The sequence below is a fragment of the Vulpes vulpes genome, chromosome 13 (assembly GCF_048418805.1).
Source record: "Vulpes vulpes isolate BD-2025 chromosome 13, VulVul3, whole genome shotgun sequence".
In the NCBI taxonomy this organism is placed as follows: Eukaryota; Metazoa; Chordata; class Mammalia; order Carnivora; family Canidae; genus Vulpes; species Vulpes vulpes.
Genome location: NC_132792.1, coordinates 15,102,178 through 15,122,098, shown reverse-complemented (window position 1 = coordinate 15,122,098; position 19,921 = coordinate 15,102,178). Strand labels below are relative to the sequence as shown.

Sequence of the window (19,921 nt, the reverse complement as noted above, 5' to 3'; positions counted from 1 at the left end):
AGCAGCTCAACAGCTTCAGTACTGGGTATTTCTGTAGGGAAGCCCTTTTCATTGTGGCCACCAGAAATTACTAATGGGCTAACAGCCTTTTGAGGGAAACTGCTGCCTCTAAGCTGCTGTTGTCACTATCAAGAGGACCAAAGGTCAATCTTGGAGATGAGTTGGCTCTATTCTATGATAAGAAGGGCAATCATGTGAGGGACTCTCTAGGCCAGAGGGATAGGAACACACGGTTGTTGATAGAAATTCAGTCAGATGAAGGCGACCATCTCCTGCCCTATAGCCTTGCTTTTGCTAGGGTCTGTGGCTCATAAAGTCATTTCCTACCAACTAGGAGCAATTATGCTTCTCTGGGGTTATTTGGCAATGTCTAGAGACATTTTTTTGTAGTCATTATAGGGGAGTGCTACTGGAATCTAGTTATAGACATGAGGGATTCTGCTAAACATCCTACAAGGCACAGAACAGCCCCTCACAACAAAGAATTATCTGATTCTAGTATCAATCATGCCATAATCTAACATGATGAAGGTCTATGGATGGTTGTAATAATTCCATAAACATATTTCTTTAAAAGGTGTTGAGAAGGCTGGGATGCTGGTACAAATGGCACATAGGACCTGACTCAGGAAAGGTCCCCAGTGACAGAGAATGAATTACTGTAGTTACATAAAAGGGAGGATTAGAAGCGGACCATGATGTCTTTCTTCCCTTAATTTTTTTTCAAAGAAATTCCAATGACAAATCTGAAAGATGAGTACTGGGACAAGGTAACTAGGAGTAGAATCTGAGTTAAAGTTGGTCCAAAGTGAGAAGCCTGTTCTCACTCTCTGCTTCTTTGTCTGCATCACAACTGTAGGCATCATGGCCTCAACCTGCAGAGTCTGCACCCGGCAGCCTGGGCTGATTCATTCTTGGGGGCCCTCGAGTACTATGTTGGGCTGGACAACTCGGAGTTTCTCCTAGAGGTAGAATTACATGCGCTGTCTGGAAACAAGATTGTGTCCTAGGGAAAGTGACTGCCTTGAGGTTGTCCACAGATTGTTTGGGGAGTCAGAAACCTCTGAAGAGTGTTAAACCTCCAGATATCCAATTACTGCTGTATTGCATCAACGAAAGTGAACTTGGAGGAGAAGGTGGTCATGGGGAGGTGATAGCCATTCCTCAACCGTGAAAAGAATCATGCCTTCAAGAAGTTATGAAAAATGAAGCACTTTTCTCATTAGAAAAGAATTATCCATTTCCTTCTTCTGTTGCCAAAGGCTGTTTTTCTGCCAATTCAATGAGAGTATAAACTTGGGATTCATTGCTTGCAGGAAAAAAAAGAAGCAAGTGTACTCTGGGATCCTCAAGAGTCAATGATAAGTGGATAGACAGAATTGAAAAGAGAAAATGCTGGGGGCTGAGCTGGGGCATTATGGCATTGAATGGTGCTGTGTAGAGGACATAACCAACAGTATGTGAACAAGTTTTGATTTGCTAGAAAGGAAACAAGGTGAAATAGCTAAATTTGCTTTGAGCAAATTTCTGTCTCCATCAGAATCAAAACAATGGATGCCATTCTTTCCCCCTGGTAAGAGCTTAAATATGCATTGGATCCAACCCTATTAATCATTTCTTTAAAATTCTTTTAAACATTTTTAATCTTCCCACTGCAACGCTCCAAATCCCCATTCCAGGAAGGGTGAATTATTTGACTATCTTTCTACCCAATCTTTGAGTCTTCATTCTCTATTTCAGTCCATCCAATAGTAGCTGCAGGAGCAGTAGTAATATTAATAAAAATAATAGTTCTAAGAAAGCAATATCCCCGAACCCCAAGGACTGGTAAGGCCAACCTCCACTGCAGCGACATCCAAGGAGTAGGTACTTGACCCAAGCCAATCAGAATTTTTCCCTGACATATTATGGGTCCTTAGCAAAAGAAACTCTTTTCATTGGTGTTGTTAATCTGGAGCTATGTGGAACTCTCTGTGGTATCTGAACTATCTGAGGCCATGCCTCCTTCTCACCGACAACTTTTGCCTCCCACACCACTGGGAAAAAGAAAAAGTTCATTTTCAGCGGGAGAGAATGAGGCCAACATACAGAAAGAAAGAGAGAGTGAGAGAACGAGATTGAGAGAGAGCGTGCTAGCTGACAAGATGATTTCCCCAGCCCCAGGGATGAACCATGATTCATGGCTCTCCTCTCCCCCTTGGTCAGTGATTGGTCTAGGGATGGGCTTTTGACCAACTCTGGCCACTGAGCCAGAACGGGATGCCTGCTTGGGGCTTCCATAAAAGATTTTCTCATTGATAGGGGAGTGGTACATAAAAAGAAAGGCACTTTTTTCCTCTATCTCCTTCCTTCTTACTTGTGATCCTATCATGTGAGATCACGAACTTAAACACAGGCCATTATCTTGTACCTATGAGGGGAGTTGTTGCCAGCACGTCAGGGGTGGCAGGGAAAGGCAGACATGGCATGAGTCCTTCATGATGACCCCACCCCTGAAGTCCCCTCCTTTCAGACTGCGTGTGAGGGCTACTAATGAAATGTCAAGGTCATTTAAGCCACTCTTGGTTCTGTAGTCTGCTACTTGTAATCAAACACATATTGACTTGAAAACAAGATAAACAAAAAAAAAAAAAAAAAAGAAAGAAAGAAAACAAGATAAACAAAACAACTATGAATTCATACTCCAAACTACCTCGAGCCCAGACGTCTCTCTTGAGTCTCACAGCCAGCTACCTGCTAAGCATTACACCCAGGTGTCACAGGTATCTCAAATTCAACATGTCCCAAAACCAAACTCATCCTCACACAGCATGAACCTCCACTTTCCCTCATCCCCAGGAGGCACCCCCGTTCATCTGAGTACACAAGCCAGGTACCTGGGACTCACTCTCTAAGTCCTCCTTGTCCCTCACATACCTGGCAAGTTAGTCATCGAGTTACATCTCTTTGACCTTCCAATCTGTCCTCTCTCCAGTCCCATTGCCACTGTTTTAGTTGGGAGCAGGGGTTCATCATCTTTCTCCAGGGCCACTGCCTCCCAATTGTTTTAATTTGCCTTTGGTCATGTTTCTCTCCAAAACTTTTTTTTACTGGCTTCCAACATGGTCCATCCAAAGTACTGCTCTGACCTGTCCTTGCCTTGTCTGAGATCAGTTAGGGCCTGTTGCCTAAGATGCTGGTTCTCAAAGTGTGGTCCCTGGACCAGCAGCATCAGCATCACCAGGTAACTTGTGGGAAATGCAAATTCTCGGGCCCCACTCTAAAGTATCTACTGAATCAGACACTCTGGGGATAGGGGCCAGCTCTCTGTTTTAAACAAGCCTTCCAAAGGAATCTGATGAGCAAAGTTTAGAAACCACTACTGGCCTGAAGCAATAAAACCCAATTTCTTTGTTATAGTAGGTTGAATAGTATCCCCCAGATTCTTGTCTACTTGGAACCTCAGAATGTGACCTTACTTGGAAATAGAATCTTTGTTGATGTAATTAGTACAGGATCATGGATGAGATCATCCTGGATTTAGAATGGATCCTAAACCCACTGGCTGGGGTCCTTTTAAGAAGAAGAAGAGAAACAGAAATACCCACAGAGGAGAAGGCCATGTGAAGAGGGAGGCAGAGAGACTGAGCTGCTTCTGTGCCAAGCCAAGAAATGCAACGCCTAAGGCCACCAGAGACAAGAAAGAATTCTTCCCCACAGCCTTCAGAGGGAACAGTAGCCTTGCTAACACCTTGATTTCAAATCCTTATACTCCAGAACTTGGAGAGAATATATTTTCATTGTCTTAAGCCACCCTGTTTGTGGAATGCCTGGGTGGTTCAGTTGGTTAAGCGTCTGCTTTCAGCTCAGGTCATGATCCCAGTGTTCTGGGATGGAGCTCCACATTGGGCTCTCCACTCAGAGGGGTGTCTGCTTGTCCCTCTCCCTCTCCCCCTGCTCATGCTCTCTCTTGCTTGTTCTCTCTCTCTCAAATAAATAAATAAAATCTTTAAGAAAATCCACCCAGTTTGTAATACTTTGCATATTAGCCCTAGGATACTAATACACTTTGCATAGCAAACAAGGGCCTTTGGGTCTCACCCCTGTGCATCTGTGCCTTGGCCTCCTGTTCAGGGATCTTTCTATCAAAAATATGTATGGCACACCTGTTACGTGTCAAGCCCCAGAGATAGAGCCCTGAGTAAGAGGCAGTGTCTGCCTTGCAGAAGCTCCCAGCCCAGGGGGAGGGGCTAGCAGCTGCACAGGCAGGTGATGCTTAATGGATTAAGTGCTTTGTCCGGGGTGGGAGCGTGAGAGCTGTACTTCCGGCAGCACTACCCTTCTTGTGCCTCTGTGCATGTACTCCAGCACTATAAAGAATGCCCTTCTCCATGTTAGGAGCCTCTTCTACTCTCTCCTCCCACCCAGAATCAGTTCCTCTTCTGTCCAAGTTTTGGACATGTTTCTATTAATGCATCCATCACACCTCGTTTTAGCTATTTGTTTGCCTCCCTTGCTAGACTGTGAGCAATTTTAAGGGCATGGACTATGGTCTTTTATTCCTCTTTTTATCTATAGAGCCAGTACCTGACTTGTAGGAGTTTCTTTAAAAGAATATGTTGAACTGATGGGAAGGATGAAGAGTGGCTTCCTTCCTCCACTGGTGGAGGGGCTCTTGAGCTGCCTCTTCTCTGTGTAGTGCTAAGATGAGTGGTAGGAGAGTGCAGCCCCGGTTCAGGTGGGCGGAGCAGAATGGGGTAGCTCCCTGGGCTGCATTTGGTGTGCCTGGTCCCGGAGGAGGGTGTCAGACTAAGCAGGCTTTAAAGACCATCATCCGGGCATCTCTGCAGCCTGAGTGATGGGAGCGCTTTGTAAGCCAAAGCTGTGCCAGAGCTCCAGGCTACTTCCATGAGAGGCTTTTGCTTCAACACTGGATTCTCACAGTTGAGTGAACCTCAGAATCACCTGGAGGACTTGTTCAGCTGTAGTTGCAGGGTCCTAGCCCCAGAATTTCTGATTCTGTAGATGTGGAGTGGGGCCTGGTGATTTGCATTCCTAACAAGATCCTAGGGTGTCCTGATGATGGTCTGCAGACTGCATTTGGGCACTTTCCTACACTAGAGGAACACCTGACATTAGTAGGAGAACCTGACATGGTTCTCAACTTTGGGTATGTTAGAATCACTTGGGTTTTTTTTTAAAATACAGATACAGGGACCTTACTCACACATTGGTCTGGGGCTGTTCCTGGTCATAGGGATTTGGACTGCATGTGAGCAAAACATTGGTTTGAGTAAGGCTGATTTATAAATGGTAATGAATTGATGAATTCATCAAACTTTGATCAAGCATTTGCTATGTGCCAGGTTTTGTGTCAGTCATGCAGGTACAAAGATGAAAAAGATATAGTCCCACCCCCAGTGGGCCATCAGTCCAGTGTGGGGGAGATGTGTGAACAGATCGTTCTAAAAATCACATGGAAGGAGAGTAGTGCAGGGTAGCATGGAAGCACTAAGGAAGAGCATCAAATCCAGATAGGGGGTTAGGAGAGAAGAAGGAAGCTCAAGAATGGGGATAAAGAGAAGGTGATGATCCAGTTCAATCATTTTAGAAATCCCAGTTAGTTAGCTTTTAATTGGTATAATGTGAGCCCAAGGCAGTGTGTGAAGAACTTCTACCTAAATCCCAAGCTGTGCTTCACCTCTCACTAGACAAATTACCTCATCTCTCCTTGCTTCACTTTCCCCACTTTTCCAAGGGGAAAATAATACTACCTTCCTCACAGAATTGTGTGAGGACTGAAGGACACATGTACGCAGGGTGCTTGGTGGAGTGACAGGCTGCACACTTCATGTGCACAGCCCGTGCCCCCGCAGCAGCTCAGGGTCTAGCAAGCACTTGAGACATGTCAGTGATCATCAGCATCCTTTCAGGAGGCTGCCTTGAGACCTCCAGCCATGCCCCCCATCCCTGGGAGTCTTGGTTCTTGCTGCTGTGCAGCAGAGCGAGCAAGTACCAGCTTCCATCCCCTACATCATGTGGCCCCAGGCTCCCTCCGCTTTAAAGCTCTTGTGTCAGTTTCTCGGTTCCCACATTCTTCCTTCTGCCAGTGTATTTGTCCTTGGCAACCTATTTTGCACCTCTTTAAAAATGACTGCTTTTTATCTACTGTAGACAAGAAACCCCTCTCCAAAGCCAAGGCTGTGTGATGGGGTCTAGAATGCAGCCAGCTTTGAGCGGGAGGCTTGTTTTTAAATGAAGAACGTATGTTTTACTGCCTGTCATGGTTTGATATCAGAGGGGCCCTTTGTGTTTCCTCCAATGAGTCATGGTGGTGTTCCGAAGAACAAATTTTCTGGGATAAAAGATTTCCTGATAGGAGACCTGCAGGGTCTGGGCTGGTTTCTGCTTGGTTTCTCTCACTAATTCTTCTTTGGGGTCTGGAATCACACTTCAAGGCACTCTCTTGGTGAAAACCATACTTACTTTATCCCACATTCCCAGACACATTTTTCCTTGCCTCCAGAACCTACCTTCTTTTCTGAGGCATCTGGACTGAGTCCCACCTGCTGTGTGGCTCCTGGGTGTTCCTAATCCACCTGCATCTGAGCTTGCCTGTTGCCCTGTTACAAGTCCTGAACTGTTTTCCATTTTAGACAATATTGATGTTGGCTAAATATTGGCACAAGCAAGTCATAAATGTGGCATGTTCACAAACGTCGTGGCAGATCGCTGAGCAGGTGTTCTAACATTGACAAGTTGGTTTTCGCTTATGGGCACTTAAAATGACACCTGCTATCATCGGCGGTATGCCGATCTGTTCTCGGAAGAATTGTGTTATGCTCCAGTTCAGCGTTTCTCAAACTCAGCTGCACGTTTAGCACCACCCAGGAGGGATTTGCAAATCCCAGTGCCCAGCAGATCACCAGACCCGTTGATTCAGACTCGCTGGTGGTGGGGCTCAGGCTTCAGTGGTTTTTACAACTCCGCAGGTGATGCCAATGTGCAGCCAAATGTGTGAACTTGTTTCCTATTTTAGTGCTTCGCAGACTGTACTGCATATAAGAATCGCTTGGAGATCTTGTCAAAATGCAGATCTGCTTCAGGAGGTCTTCATGGGCCTGGGACTCTGCATTTCTAACAAACACCCAGGTAATGTAGATGCAGCTACTAATCCAGAGACCACACTTTGAGGAACAGGCAGATCATTCCTAGTGTCTATTCATTGGCCTTGAAAAGACTTTTCCAGAAATCATAAATCCTCCTGAGTTTGTGATTATTTCCACATTTGTCCACAGCTCCCCTAAGTCTTGCCCCCCTCCCTATTTCTCTGCCCGTACCCTACAGCCATACTCTAGTGGTGAAGGGATTTCACTATTGATCTCAATTCTATATTTTCCTCTAGAGAGTGATTCTCCTGAAAACAACCCGCACAAGAGAATAGGAAGAGTCATCTCACTAAACCTAAGCAGATTTTCCTGTGGATCTTATTTTTCTGTGGCTGCACAAAGCTCATTGAGCACAAGGACACATCCTCTAGGCTAAGCAAACTCTGAACATTGTGTGATTTACCAAGTGATAGTCACCCTCTATCTTGGTTATTTCTGCTCCAAATAGGTTAGTCACAATTACCATGTCTTCAGTTGAAAGAAATCATTAATGATGGCAAAAGGATTGGAGGAAAGCACAAAGTAAAAAAGTAATTTTCAGTTTTCAGAATTGGCTAGGAAGGCCTCTATATCACAGTTCCTAGGAAAATGTAATTTCCTGGCCAATATCCTACTGGCATTGGAGTATTGTTTGTCAAGCAGTTGTCTGCGGATCTCAGTCTATGGACTTATTTTAGGGAATTCGTAACTTTCCTGGTGGACTTTTAAAATATGTATTTACTAAATACATAAACTTAAAACTTAATTACTTAAACATGAATAAAAAGTGCATTGAATCATTAGGATGACCAAGTCCTGGCACACTACTTCAACACCTGCATTTGCGTTTCTCTTTATGATTGTATATACACCAAACAGCCATATTTTAATTGTTTGCAGGCCAGTGATAAAAGAACAGAGAACGGAGGAAGGTTTAGTACAAAAATCATGCATTTTAGCCAAGAGAAGTCCTGATTATTTTATAGGGAGTCCTACAAACAAAAGTGTCTCAGTTTTAGATAGAGAAACGTTATAGGAGAACTAAGAAGTCACACACCAGGTTATATTTTAAACATGCTGCAACACAAAAGAAACCACATTATAGCAATCAGGACCTTTTTTTTTTTTTTTTTTTTTACACTGACTGTGGCCATTTTATCTCAGCAAAATAACATTGTCTATTATACTCTATCCATTACATGCATCTGCTTGCACATTCTGATCTTGTATTTTACTAGTATCTAGTTTTCTATATTTGTTTTGGTTTTGCAGTTGCTCCAGAACTGGAAACATTGTTATTTGAAGTTTGTACATACTCAAGCTGTCTTCTAAGGCAAATGATTTAAGTCACTAGCAGGACGATTTTCTGTCCTTGAAGGTTTTGCATTTACTTATTCAGAAACACAATCTTAGAACATATTCATTCCTTGTGCCATGTTAAATTCCCATTTACATTTTCTAAAATGTCACAGTGGTCATACTGTGGTAACATGCCCTCCACTGTAGGGGCATAAGGAAGGGGACACTATTGGGCATGGAAGCTGAGCCCCTCCATTACCTTTTTACTTTAGCTGCAAACGTTGTAACAAATATTTTCCAAGGGAAGATTTCCCTGCCTGGAAGTAACACCTATTGATGACATTTTTCAGGCTGGAGGATTGTGGAGGGTCCCATATGACACGTCATTGGTGAGCAATACTGGGCCCCTGAGAGAGCCCAGTCATACCTATGATTTGGAGGGAAAATTGAGTGCTTACAGGCTGTTGGGCCTCTGGCTCTCCACTCCCTGATGGGTGGCTGAGAGGCTGCACGGCTGCTGAGGGTTGGATGTCCCCTTTGGGCAACTGTTGACTGCCTTCTGAGAGGGAGTAAGACTGGCTCTGAGGATTCAAAAAAGAAATACATAAAAATGCTAGACCACTCACAAGCCAGTTGCCCCATGGGGATGACACAAAGATGGAAACATCTTCCTAAACTGCTATGGCAGGGGCCCTCTTTAGCTATCAGAAGTACCTTCAAAGTAGGCTTTAGTATCTCCAAAAGATATAATGAATGGAAGGCTCCTAATCTTGGCTAGCAAAAAAAAAAAAAAAAAAAAAAGAAAAGAAAAAAGAAAAGAAAAGAAAAGAAAAGAAAAAGATAAAGAAAAAATGTTACCTACAGAAGATTTTAAATATGACACCTCCCTGAAGACGTTATTTGTAGGCTTACAAACACTAAGGGAAAGTTTAACTTACAGCAAAGGAAAAAAATCTCATAATCAAAGTTATAGTTTACAGAAAATTTTGGAGTTTTATTCTCTTTGTTCCTAACTTACTTAGAATAAATCATTGTTGCCGTGGGAAGCTATAGTACGTAGAGCAAGACCTTACTACAATGCTTATTGCAACAGCTTTAGATATGTATTTTTCAATGTAAAAAAAAAAAAATCAAGATTTAACTCTGACCTGCCTTGCACATTGTTGATTCCAAATGGTAGTATTTTAGTTAGTTTTGATTCGTTAATAATTTATAGACACAGTATTCACATGGGCCTAGACATTTCAGGAAAACAACAACAACAAATAAGCCCCAAACATCAAGTCCATTCCCTGGATATCTGCAAACATCTGACTGTTTGATGCTGCTTATAAAGAATACTAGAATATTTTTACCTTTCAGCCCAGATTATATAGCCTTGTAGGAATACTTTTACCTTAGTCTATGTATATTTGCAACATGAACCTGTCTTCCCCACAAAACTCTGATGGGCATAGTCTGCGAGTCTGAGTCTGCAAGGTTTTGTGCAACTTCGCCACAAGTAACACCTTTAATCATACAATCCACAAATACATATTAACCATTTGCTCTGTGCTGGGCACTATTTACTTGTTTGTCTTAAATACTTCCCTCCTAAGAGATTTTTTACTAATGGAGAAAAAGTATATTCCAAGTGCATTTTAAAAGCATGGTATGCTGTTGTGAAAACCAACAATACGTAGTAATCACAATGATAAAATATAAAATCATGATTTCATAATTTAAATTTCTCCACATGCTAACTGAAATGAAAACTTTGACTCCCAAAGCTAATAAATACTTACATGACGATTGCCCATTTTCGTTTTTCTAAGACAGTTGTTCTGTATTTCATTAGGAGATCAGTTCTCCTACAGGCCAAGTTTATAATAGTTTTCCCAGGGTGTAATATCTCTTGAGTTTAATAAGTAACTTTTGGTATTGAATTTGAATACATTGTTGGGGATGGGATGGGTAGGGAGTGGTGATAGCTACAAATGAGCTTAGCCTTCCCAAGCTGTATTTCTAGGCCATCTTTCCAAAGTAAAATATTTATTAACACGTCAAGTATAGGCTTTTTTAAGTGAATAGCTTATTCTCTACTAAACCTGTCTTACTTCCAGATTATTGAAAGAGTCCATTTATTTTTTTATTTGGGGCATTTACTTAAAATCTTATACATTGTGATAATAAAAGCATTAACCAAACAAGGCTGAAAAAATCTTACTGTTTTACTAACATCACTATTATTATTGCACAGAATCCTTTGGAGAGTGACATTGACTTATGCCAACATCATCTTTATAATCCAGCTAGTTTTTGAACTGAAAAGGTAATATGTACAGATGGTAATTTTTCCCCCTAATAGTGTGAAAGGGTATGATGAAAAATAAGCCTCCTGACTTCCCAGGCCCTTTCCTAGTGGTTTCTGGATGGTTTGCATACATAGCCATGTCTGCCTATCCCTCCATTTACCTATCTCTTTGTCTTTCTTTCTTTCTTTCTTTCTTTCTTTCTTTCTTTCTTTCTCCCTTCCTTACTCTGTTACTTTCTTTCTTTCTTTCTTTCTTTCTTTCTTTCTTTCTTTCTTTCTTTCTCTGGCCTGTGTTTTTTGTTTTGTTTCATTTTATTGTCAACAAATGGGTTTGTACAATATGTTATTTTTTTTAAAAAAAATATTTATTTGAGAGACAGAGAGAAAGAGTGAGCACAAGCATGGGCAGTGGCAGAGAGAGGGAGAAGCAGGCTCTCCACTGAGCAGGAAGCCCAATGTATGGCTCAATCCCATGACCCTGAGATCATGACCTGAGCTGAAGGCAGATGCTCAACAGACTGAGTCACCCAGGTGCCCCACAATACTTTTTTCTATACCTTTTATGCTTCATATATTAAAGAGATATATGACACTGGTACATTTCTTTTCTAGTGGTCTCCTATGAATATTAGCCAAAACGTATGTCATCAGTCCACTATTCAAGATTATTTAGGGTTTCTTTTTTTTTTTTTTTTTGCCTTTTGTATGACTATCTTCATTTCTACATCTTTGCCTGTATGTGAATGTTTATCTGTAGAATAAAATCTTAGGATGTAATTGTTGGCCAAAGAATGTGTACATTTAAAATTCTGATGGGGCACCTGGGTGGCTCAGTTGGTTAAGTGTCTGCCTTTGGCTCAGGTCTTCAGCTCAGGTCATGATCCCAGCACCCAGGGTTCAAGCACCACGTTGGGCTCTGTGCTCAGTAGAGCTTCTCTCTCTCCCTCTGCCCCTCCCCCTGCTCTCTCTCTCTCTCAAATAAATAAATAAAATCTTTAAAAAAAAAATCCTGATAGATCTTTCCCAGTTGTCCTCTGCGCAGACATCAAAATGTTGAACTACTCAAAGTCCAGCCGATCCATGAGCCTAAATTTCTTTTCCAATTTCTTTCTTTCTTTCTTTACTTATTTTTGAGCCTGACTTTCAAAAGGTAGAATATGTATCCCCCTACAATCATATGCCAGGGCTCATTTTTTCTATATATTGGCTACATTATATATTATGAGGGTTTTTCATTTCTGCCAATTTCAAAGATGAAAAATTGTTACCTCAGTGTTTGATTTATATTCCTTTCTTTTGATATTCTTAAATTATGTATCATACCCCTTGAAGGTCATTTGCATGAATTTTTCTGTGGTCTGCTTATGTCCTTTATTTTTATTTTGAGTTCTTAGCCTCTTCACTGTTTATTTGTAGCAACACTTTATAATAAGATCTAGGCCTTTGCCAAATGTAACAATTATTTCCCACCAATTTGTTGTTTGTCTTTTGTTTCTGTTTGAGTGTATTTTGAGCACATATATGTGAGTGCAGAAAGTATTAGTTTTTATGGATTCATTGGCTTGCTTAAAAAATATCTCTACATTAAGATGATTAAGACTTCTTATACCTTATCAAGGTTTTTAATGGCTTCTTTTTTATTTATATATTTTTTAATTTTTATTTTTAAGTAAGCTCTATGCCCAACATGGAGCCCATCGCAGGGCTTGAACTCATGAGCCTGAGATCAAGAAGCTGAGAACAAGAGTTGGAAGGTAACTGACTGAGCCAATCCAGGTACCCCATAATGGCTTTATTTTTTAAGACATATCTCTTTGATCCATTTGGAATTGATTGCATGTAGAATAAGGAAGGAATGGATTCAGCTTTAATTTTGGTTATTTTATAGATCCCAGATAGTTATTAAATAATTCATCTTTCCTCATCTGGTCCAAGATTCCATCTTTATTTTATGCTAATTCCCATGTAACACAGTATTCAAAATTCTCATGGATTTATTAAATTCTGATCATATGTATTCGTTCTTTATTTCTTTAACCTTTATCTGTTGAGTGCCTTGGATGTGCTAATTGCTAGGACTATAAAAGTGAATAAGATAGATTCAAATGTTCTCTTTCTAGAATGTAGTCAAGTGTACGAGGAACAAACTGTTATAAATTGTTGTTGCAACTTATGAAGAAAACCAGCAGGATGCTATGATAGAGGTGAATGTGTGTGTGTGTGAGTGTGCGTAATTTTCTTTAAGCAGTGGTAAAATTCTTCAAGGAGATAACATTTAAACTATGAACTAAAGGATGAGAAGGAGCCCATCATTTGAAAAAATAAAGTGTTCCAGATCAGATGCCCTTAGTTTGTGCAGAGACTTAGAGATTGGAAAGAGCTTTGTTAACTGGAGGAAGAGAACAATGATCAAAGGGGCTGAAATCTATTGTTTCTCAGGTGGGAGGATGGGAGTAGGAGGTGAACTCTTCCAAAACTCTCCTCCAGAAATTTGCAGTAGAATAGGGGTGGGGAATGACAAGAAGATGTAAAATAACAACTGATACTTTGGCCATTCCCTATGATGTTGGCTGATTTGGGTTCTATAAGTCTCTGCCTCCTTCTCTCCGCCCCAGGCTTCTCAGGGCCAAGTTCTCCTACTCCACATCTGTGCTGGTTTGAAACCACCCTTTGTGTCACTAACCCTTCCTAGAAGGTTTGATCAGTTACTTTCCTCTCTCTCTTCCTCTCCCACCCTCTTGAGCTGTTGAAGCTCAAAGTTCAGGAGGAACAGGGCAATTTGATGTGCTATGATCAAAGTTGAGATAAATTCTGTTCAAAGGCTCACAGGAAATACATACAGAAGAGATATAATTTATGGCTCCAGGGAGATGAGATAGAAAGCTGAGGAGCCGAGGGGGAAGTTGACATACCTTTTTATTTTTCTAGATCACCACTGCTATAGCCACCTCTTAGTAATTTCACTTTGCACATGGTCAAGTTTGCTTTTTTTTTTTTTTTTAACATCGTCAAGTTTGGATCTGACTGGAACAGAGCTGTTTCCAGTGTCAACTACTCCTTTCTGCTTCCCCAGCTGGATGGGTCCATAAGAAGGTGGCTAGAATAATTGCAAGCAATAGCAGCAGGAGAAAGGAAGTGGAATTCCTGTGACTCTAGGTCATTTCTGGGAGGCTATTCATGGTTGAGGGAGAGGAGAGGACCTGCCTGAGAAAGAAGAGTAGTAGACTGACGTTTTGGGGGAGAGAGGGTGCAGAACAGTGAGGAGAGGGTTTTTTGTTATTATTATCTTAAATATTTAGTGATTCTAAATGACTACAGGTGCTACCTCATATTTTTCTCTCCTAGACTGTGCCTGTGTTTTTTTTTTTTTTTAAGATTTTATTTATTTATTCATGAGAGACATAGAGAGAGGTAGAGACACAGGCAGAGGGATAAGCAGGTTCCCTGCAGGGAGCCTGATGGGGGACTTGATCCCAGGGTCCCGGGATCAGGGCCTGAGCCAAAGGCAGGCACTCGATAACTGAGCCACCCAGGTGCCCCCTGGGCCTGTTTATTTACATCTCTTGGATTTTTGTGGTTCTCAAAGTAGTGATGCCAGCCAGAGTTCTAATCTCCTTCTAACATTATGAGTCTCAATAGCAAGTCATGGATTAATCTTGCCAAAGAGAGTTTTTTCCTTCTGTTCCACCCACCAATGGTTAAGTTTCTAACACTTCTTAAAAATGTCATTTATGCATTTCTTATGGGCTATATTATATCCTCCAAAGGACCTGGTGAGGTCCTAATCCTCAGTACCTGTAACTTTATTTGGAAATAGAGTCTTGGCTGGTGTATCCAAGTTAAGTTGAGGTCATTAGGATGGGTTTGGACCCATTATAACTGGTGTTATAGAAGAAGAGGAAAATATCATGTGAAGACACAGGCACACAGGGAGAAGGCCACATGATGATGGAGGTTAATAAATTTTCAAGGGCAGGGACAGGCCTGTTGCTTAACAGATCCCCACAGTGTCTGCATACAATGGCTACTTAATAAAAGTTCTTATTTGACTAAGACAAGAAAGATTCACATCAGCAGGAAATGATTACAGTTGCTGCCAAAAACTATATTTCTATACTCCTATACTTTCTCAATAGTAAAAACCTTAAAAGTAACAATCATCTTGCAAACATTAAAAACAAAAATCTCATGATACCAAAAAGTCTTCTTAACTCAGTGATTGGTTAACTGGTACTTGGGTATTTGCCATGTGCAAGATACCACGTGAGGCTAAGGGCATATGAAAAATCTAGGACATAGCTCCTACCCCTGCCCTGTTAGGTGCTTATGCTTAGTTGGAGAAATCAAACATCTACATATAAGAAAAAACACTTTGATTTAATATAACATTTTTGTGGCAGAAAAACCTTAGCACCGGGAGAGCAAAGATCTGTGTTTTAGGCTGGTCTCTGCTGCAATTTAGGAATATGCTTATATTGGAGTCACACTCTCTCTAGTTCTTGGGTTTCTATTAGATAAATGTAAAAGGTGAACTTCATCTCTACATTTACTTTCAGACCTAAAATACTAAGAAGAACAATTTGGATTTAGGAAGACAGATTGGGACTCTTTTGGTTATAAGTGACTAACTCATAATCATTTAAGCAAACAAAAAGTTTGTTGTTTCACATAATTGGAAAAGATAGCTTCAGGCATAGCAGGATCTAGCTATTCAAAATATCACCCCAGAACCCATGGTCTCTCTCCATGTCTTAGTTCTGCTTTCTCCCTTCTCAAAGGGATCCCCTTTCTCAAAGGCAAGATGGCTGCCAGTGGTTCCACATTTTCATCCTCACAATTCCAAAACTAAAAGAAAATAAGAGCTTGCTTTTCTTCCAAATCCAATATACATCCTGATCTGAATCTCTGGTGGCAATTGGGACTCATAATTTCTCTGAAGTAGCCACCATAACTGGGAGGATGTAATGAGGACTGGATTTCATGTCACCTCTAGAGCTGAAAGAGGAGTCAACCCCACCAAATCATGTGGGTGGTCTGAGAGTGGGGGAAGGAATGGATACCCAGAGAAAATTGGGGTGCTTTTAACAAAAGAAGGGTGAAAGGATAGTAGGCTGGCTGAAACAAGATATGTCCACTGCAGAGGGCAAAAGGAGCAACATAAGAGAAGTAAGAGGAAGGAATGAAAGGAAAAAGGGGAGAGAGATCCTGAGGATGGGAAGAGTAGGTGGAAATGGTAGCCCAGAATATTTTTAACCCACTGAGAGACTGAGAACTGATACTAGAGCCATTGAAAGAGGAGCAAAGTGCCCTTCCCTTGGAGCTTTCACTTCTGGTCCAACTATCTGTGCATCCTGTGGGCAACCTGCCTGTGTTGGCCAGTGCCATGGACACATTCAACTGCAGCCCACCTACCCGAGCAGCATCCTCTTTCTGACAGCTCCATCCTGTGGACTTAGTCCTGGGAGTTTTGCTTCAGTGCTGGTTGATGGACAGGGCTCCACTGTCTGTCCTTCTGTGATGATATACCACCACTTCTGACCTACACTGTCGAGTTTCAGATCTCAACATTCATTCATTAAGATGTGTATTATTCGCTACATAAGGAGTGTTATAACCCTCTGCTGAGCACCATGGAGCAGAAGAAAGGAAGGGAAAAAAACAGGGTGATTGCCCTCCAAGAACATAGTATTTCTTTGCAGGGAACAAGGTATTTAAAAATACAGTTATAATCCAAGATATAACTGATATATAAAATGACTATTCTAGATATATTATGGACTATTATAGATGAATATAGACTATCACAGGCCATTCTGTAACTAGTATGTTACAGAATTTGAGAAAGAAGAAATAGTGGCCCAAGGGAATGAGGGAGGCTTCACGAGGGCCTAGGCCTTACTTTGCAACAATGGAGTGGCAAGAATTGGAAGGGCAGATAGGGGAAGAGCATGGAGGAGTTGCCAGTGGAAGTGGTGAATGTCTTTAGGGAATGAACAGAGGGTGGTCAGAGTATGCTGTGTTGAGGAGTGAAGGTGAGTAGAGGAGACTTGGAAAGTTAACCTAGATGGGAATGGCTATTCTTGAATAGCAGCAAAGAGGAAGCTATGGAAGAGAACCCAGGGTTTCAAGGGAGTGGCTGGCATTTGGTGCTGCCATCTTCAGCTATGGAGCAGTCTATGAAGGAGCTACTCTAGGAGGAATTGTGGATGCTGAGGTGCCAGACGACCCCCAGAGGGAAGAGTTTAGAGGGCAGGGGGAGGAAGAGGTGCTGGGCTTGGCTGAGAAGTTAGGGATGGAGCTATTGAGGGATCCATCCACACAGAGGGATAGTAGAGTCTTGAGAGATGTATGCAGACAAAGGGAACAGAAAGAGGAAGATCATCGAAGAAGTCAAAAGATTCATCGGAGAAAGTGATATGTGTCATCGCTGCATGCAGGCTGGCTCCCCCAGGTCAGCCCCCACCCTACTGTGTCCCTGCTTGCACCTTTTCACCCCAGAACAGGACCTCCCATGGACAGTGACTGCCTCCTCTTCGCCTCCATACATCTGAGTCTTGTGTGGCACTTGTCACATGGAAACCATGGCTGAATTACAACATGTCTTTGTGGTAAGTGGCCAAGAGCAATGATTTCTTTAGAAAGCTGTCTGTCATAGGCCAGATTTTGTGGAGACAATCTCCAAGGGATATAAAACTTTCTTGAGCAGAAATTTAGTTCATGTGAATTTTCCTTAAATAAATAATCTAGCTGGAAAAGTGTGGGTGTATACACAGGTTTCTCTCACTTTCAGCAATTCAAGGTAGGAAAGCTGAGATTTACATCCAAAGATGAATGAAGATGTGCATAGGAGTGATCCTGCAATTCTTACATTTATTCCCATTATGATTCTTTTAAAGGAGAATCATTAGCACAGTTTAACTCACTACTTATTTATTGAGCATCTACTATGTGCCAGGTATTCTGGTGGACACTGGGGATTGGTGGTGACAGGACAAGTGTGGGCTGTGGTGGAACTTACCTTCTATTGGAGAAACATAAACTAGTTCACAAAGACATAAACAAACATAGGTTGCCAGGAATGTGGTGTTGTGTTGGGAATAAACAGTGATAGGAAGGTGAGCCAGTGGGGAGGCCAATGGTGATGGGGCAGGAAGGGGCAGTCTGCATGAGGTGGGGGGGACCTAGACGAAGCATTTGAAGAACTAGGGGAGGCAGTTTAGGAAGAGAAAGGAGGCCCAGAGGTGGAAAGTCTTTAGTACATTTGAATGACACAAAAGATGGTGACTAGAGGGTAGCAGAGAGTGGAATGCTAGTGAGGAGGGGATGGAAATAGATCCAGCTGGGCCTTGCACGGGTGGGCTGTTGCAGAGGTGGAGAGTGGATTCAGAGTACATTTTCAGAGAACTATGAAATCACTAAAGAGTTTTAGATGACAGCACAGCGGGATCTTAATTAGCATTTCAAAGATCACTCTACTTGTGTAGACTATGATGGATTCCAGGGAACAGAGCAGAAGAGAAGAAACAAGAGTGTTTCACAGTGGAGCAGGTGAGAAGGGCAGGCAGCTTGGATGCAGATGTGGGGGTTAGAGATTTGGAAGTAGAGCCAAGAGGACTCGTTGGCAGGTTGGCTTGTGGATGGAGTACAAAGGAGAATCAGGGATGCCTCCTTCAGATTTGAGGCTCAGGCTCTTGGGTGGAGGTGGTGCCAATCACTGGGGTAGTGGGAAGAGATCTGAGAGTAGGGGCTGCAGGACTTTTGGGTTGGATCTTGTTAGTGTGAGATGTGTTAGTTACCCACATGGAGATGTCAAGCCTGCCGTTGGGTATGTATGCATGATGCCTGGGTTAGAGATGCCTTTGGAGTCATAGCACACATGTAAGTCAGGAGCCAGGTTGAGATTACTAAGGGAGAATGTGAGGATAGAGAGGGAAGTACAGTGAAGGAAGGAGAAGAGAAGAGAAGGCAAAGTTGGAAGAATGTGATGTCTAGAAAGGCAAGAGAGTGTTTCAAGGAGAGTAGTTGACTCTGCTGAATGCACCTGAGAGAAATATGAAGCAGGCCAAGTGTCTAAAATTTATTTTACTTATACAAATTAACCTCACAGGTTTTCAGGAATATGCATATCACATGAACAGAAGCAATCTTTTCTCAGATAATTTTATTTTTTAATTATTAACTAATAATAAAGCATTTGAAAAATATTCTTATTTAATTAAAATTTTAAAGATTAGCACATTTAATTTAATTTGTGTAAAATTTGATTACACTCAGAGTCAGCCTGGTTGGGTTGAGGTAGAGAGGTAGTTGCTCACAAGGCTACTCTTTGGCCACCTCACCCACGAGGCACTCTGCACTGTCCTGCTTCTCTTTAATAAGCTGATGACTAGAAAGTCCTTTTGTCTTTATAGGCTTATGTTTTTATAACTGTGAAGTGAGGGGGGTTAGAACAGTACCTTGTTAAAGTCCCATCCATCTTAAGACTACTTGGATTCTAAGATTCTAGATAGGACCATTTATTTAGTCCTTTCTTACTGAAATGTATTAATATCAATAAATTGGAACAATTGTTTTTGTTCCCAAAATTTGCTAATTTGTTAGCATTGCCTATGTTAACCAATGTGCAAAAGAATATTTTTATTTCTGACTTTTCATTTCATGATTCTGGGCAAAGCTGTGTCAGTAGCAAGAGGCAAGACCTACACATTTTCAGACTCCTGTTACATTTATGGCATCTTAAAGCCTGTTCCCTGTTAGAAATCAAATTTTATTTTATATGGGTACACAATGACTAAGATAATCTAAGTTAAGAGTTCTTTGCCCCCCCCCCCCCCCCCGCCCCCTTTTTGGCTCTGTTTTGCTGGCTGACTTCAAGACCTGAACTTTTTACAAAGGTACATATTGAAAGTTATTTGTTCTGAGGCCCTTTGCTCTCTCAAGGATCACAACATGTGTGGGCTCCCCTCAGGAGCTTTATAAGCTTTATTTGATGATATACACATGGCAAAAGATAGAGTACTTCAGTTCCATAAAACATCGTTTTTCAGCCTGCATTTCAGACCTCCTGAATATTCCTGAACTGTCTTTAAATAAAGGCTGTAGAAAACTGCAATATAAGTCATGCATAGCAATAATGGATAAATAATTAATAGAACGGGAAGCTAATCGCTCACCTGCTGACCAATATGCATAGTTGCCAGAG

At 41.7% G+C, this 19,921-nt stretch overlaps 1 protein-coding gene across 2 annotated transcripts in view; it reads right to left on the bottom strand.

Moving 5' to 3' along the window:
• The window catches only part of ANXA13 (annexin A13), a 50,363-nt gene extending 40,065 nt beyond the window's left edge, over positions 1 to 10,298 (bottom strand). The window contains exons 1-2 of one of the 2 annotated variants that reach the window (XM_025993511.2): positions 10,211 to 10,298; positions 8,885 to 9,007 (exon numbers count right to left, since the gene is read on the bottom strand). In XM_025993511.2, coding sequence (XP_025849296.2) covers positions 8,885 to 9,007; positions 10,211 to 10,225 — 138 coding nt within the window. In that variant the 5' untranslated portion in view covers positions 10,226 to 10,298. The remainder of the gene's footprint in view (positions 1 to 8,884; positions 9,008 to 10,210) is intronic. The other variant, XM_072733973.1, reaches the window with a different exon arrangement.
• Positions 10,299 to 19,921: the final 9,623 nt, after the last annotated feature.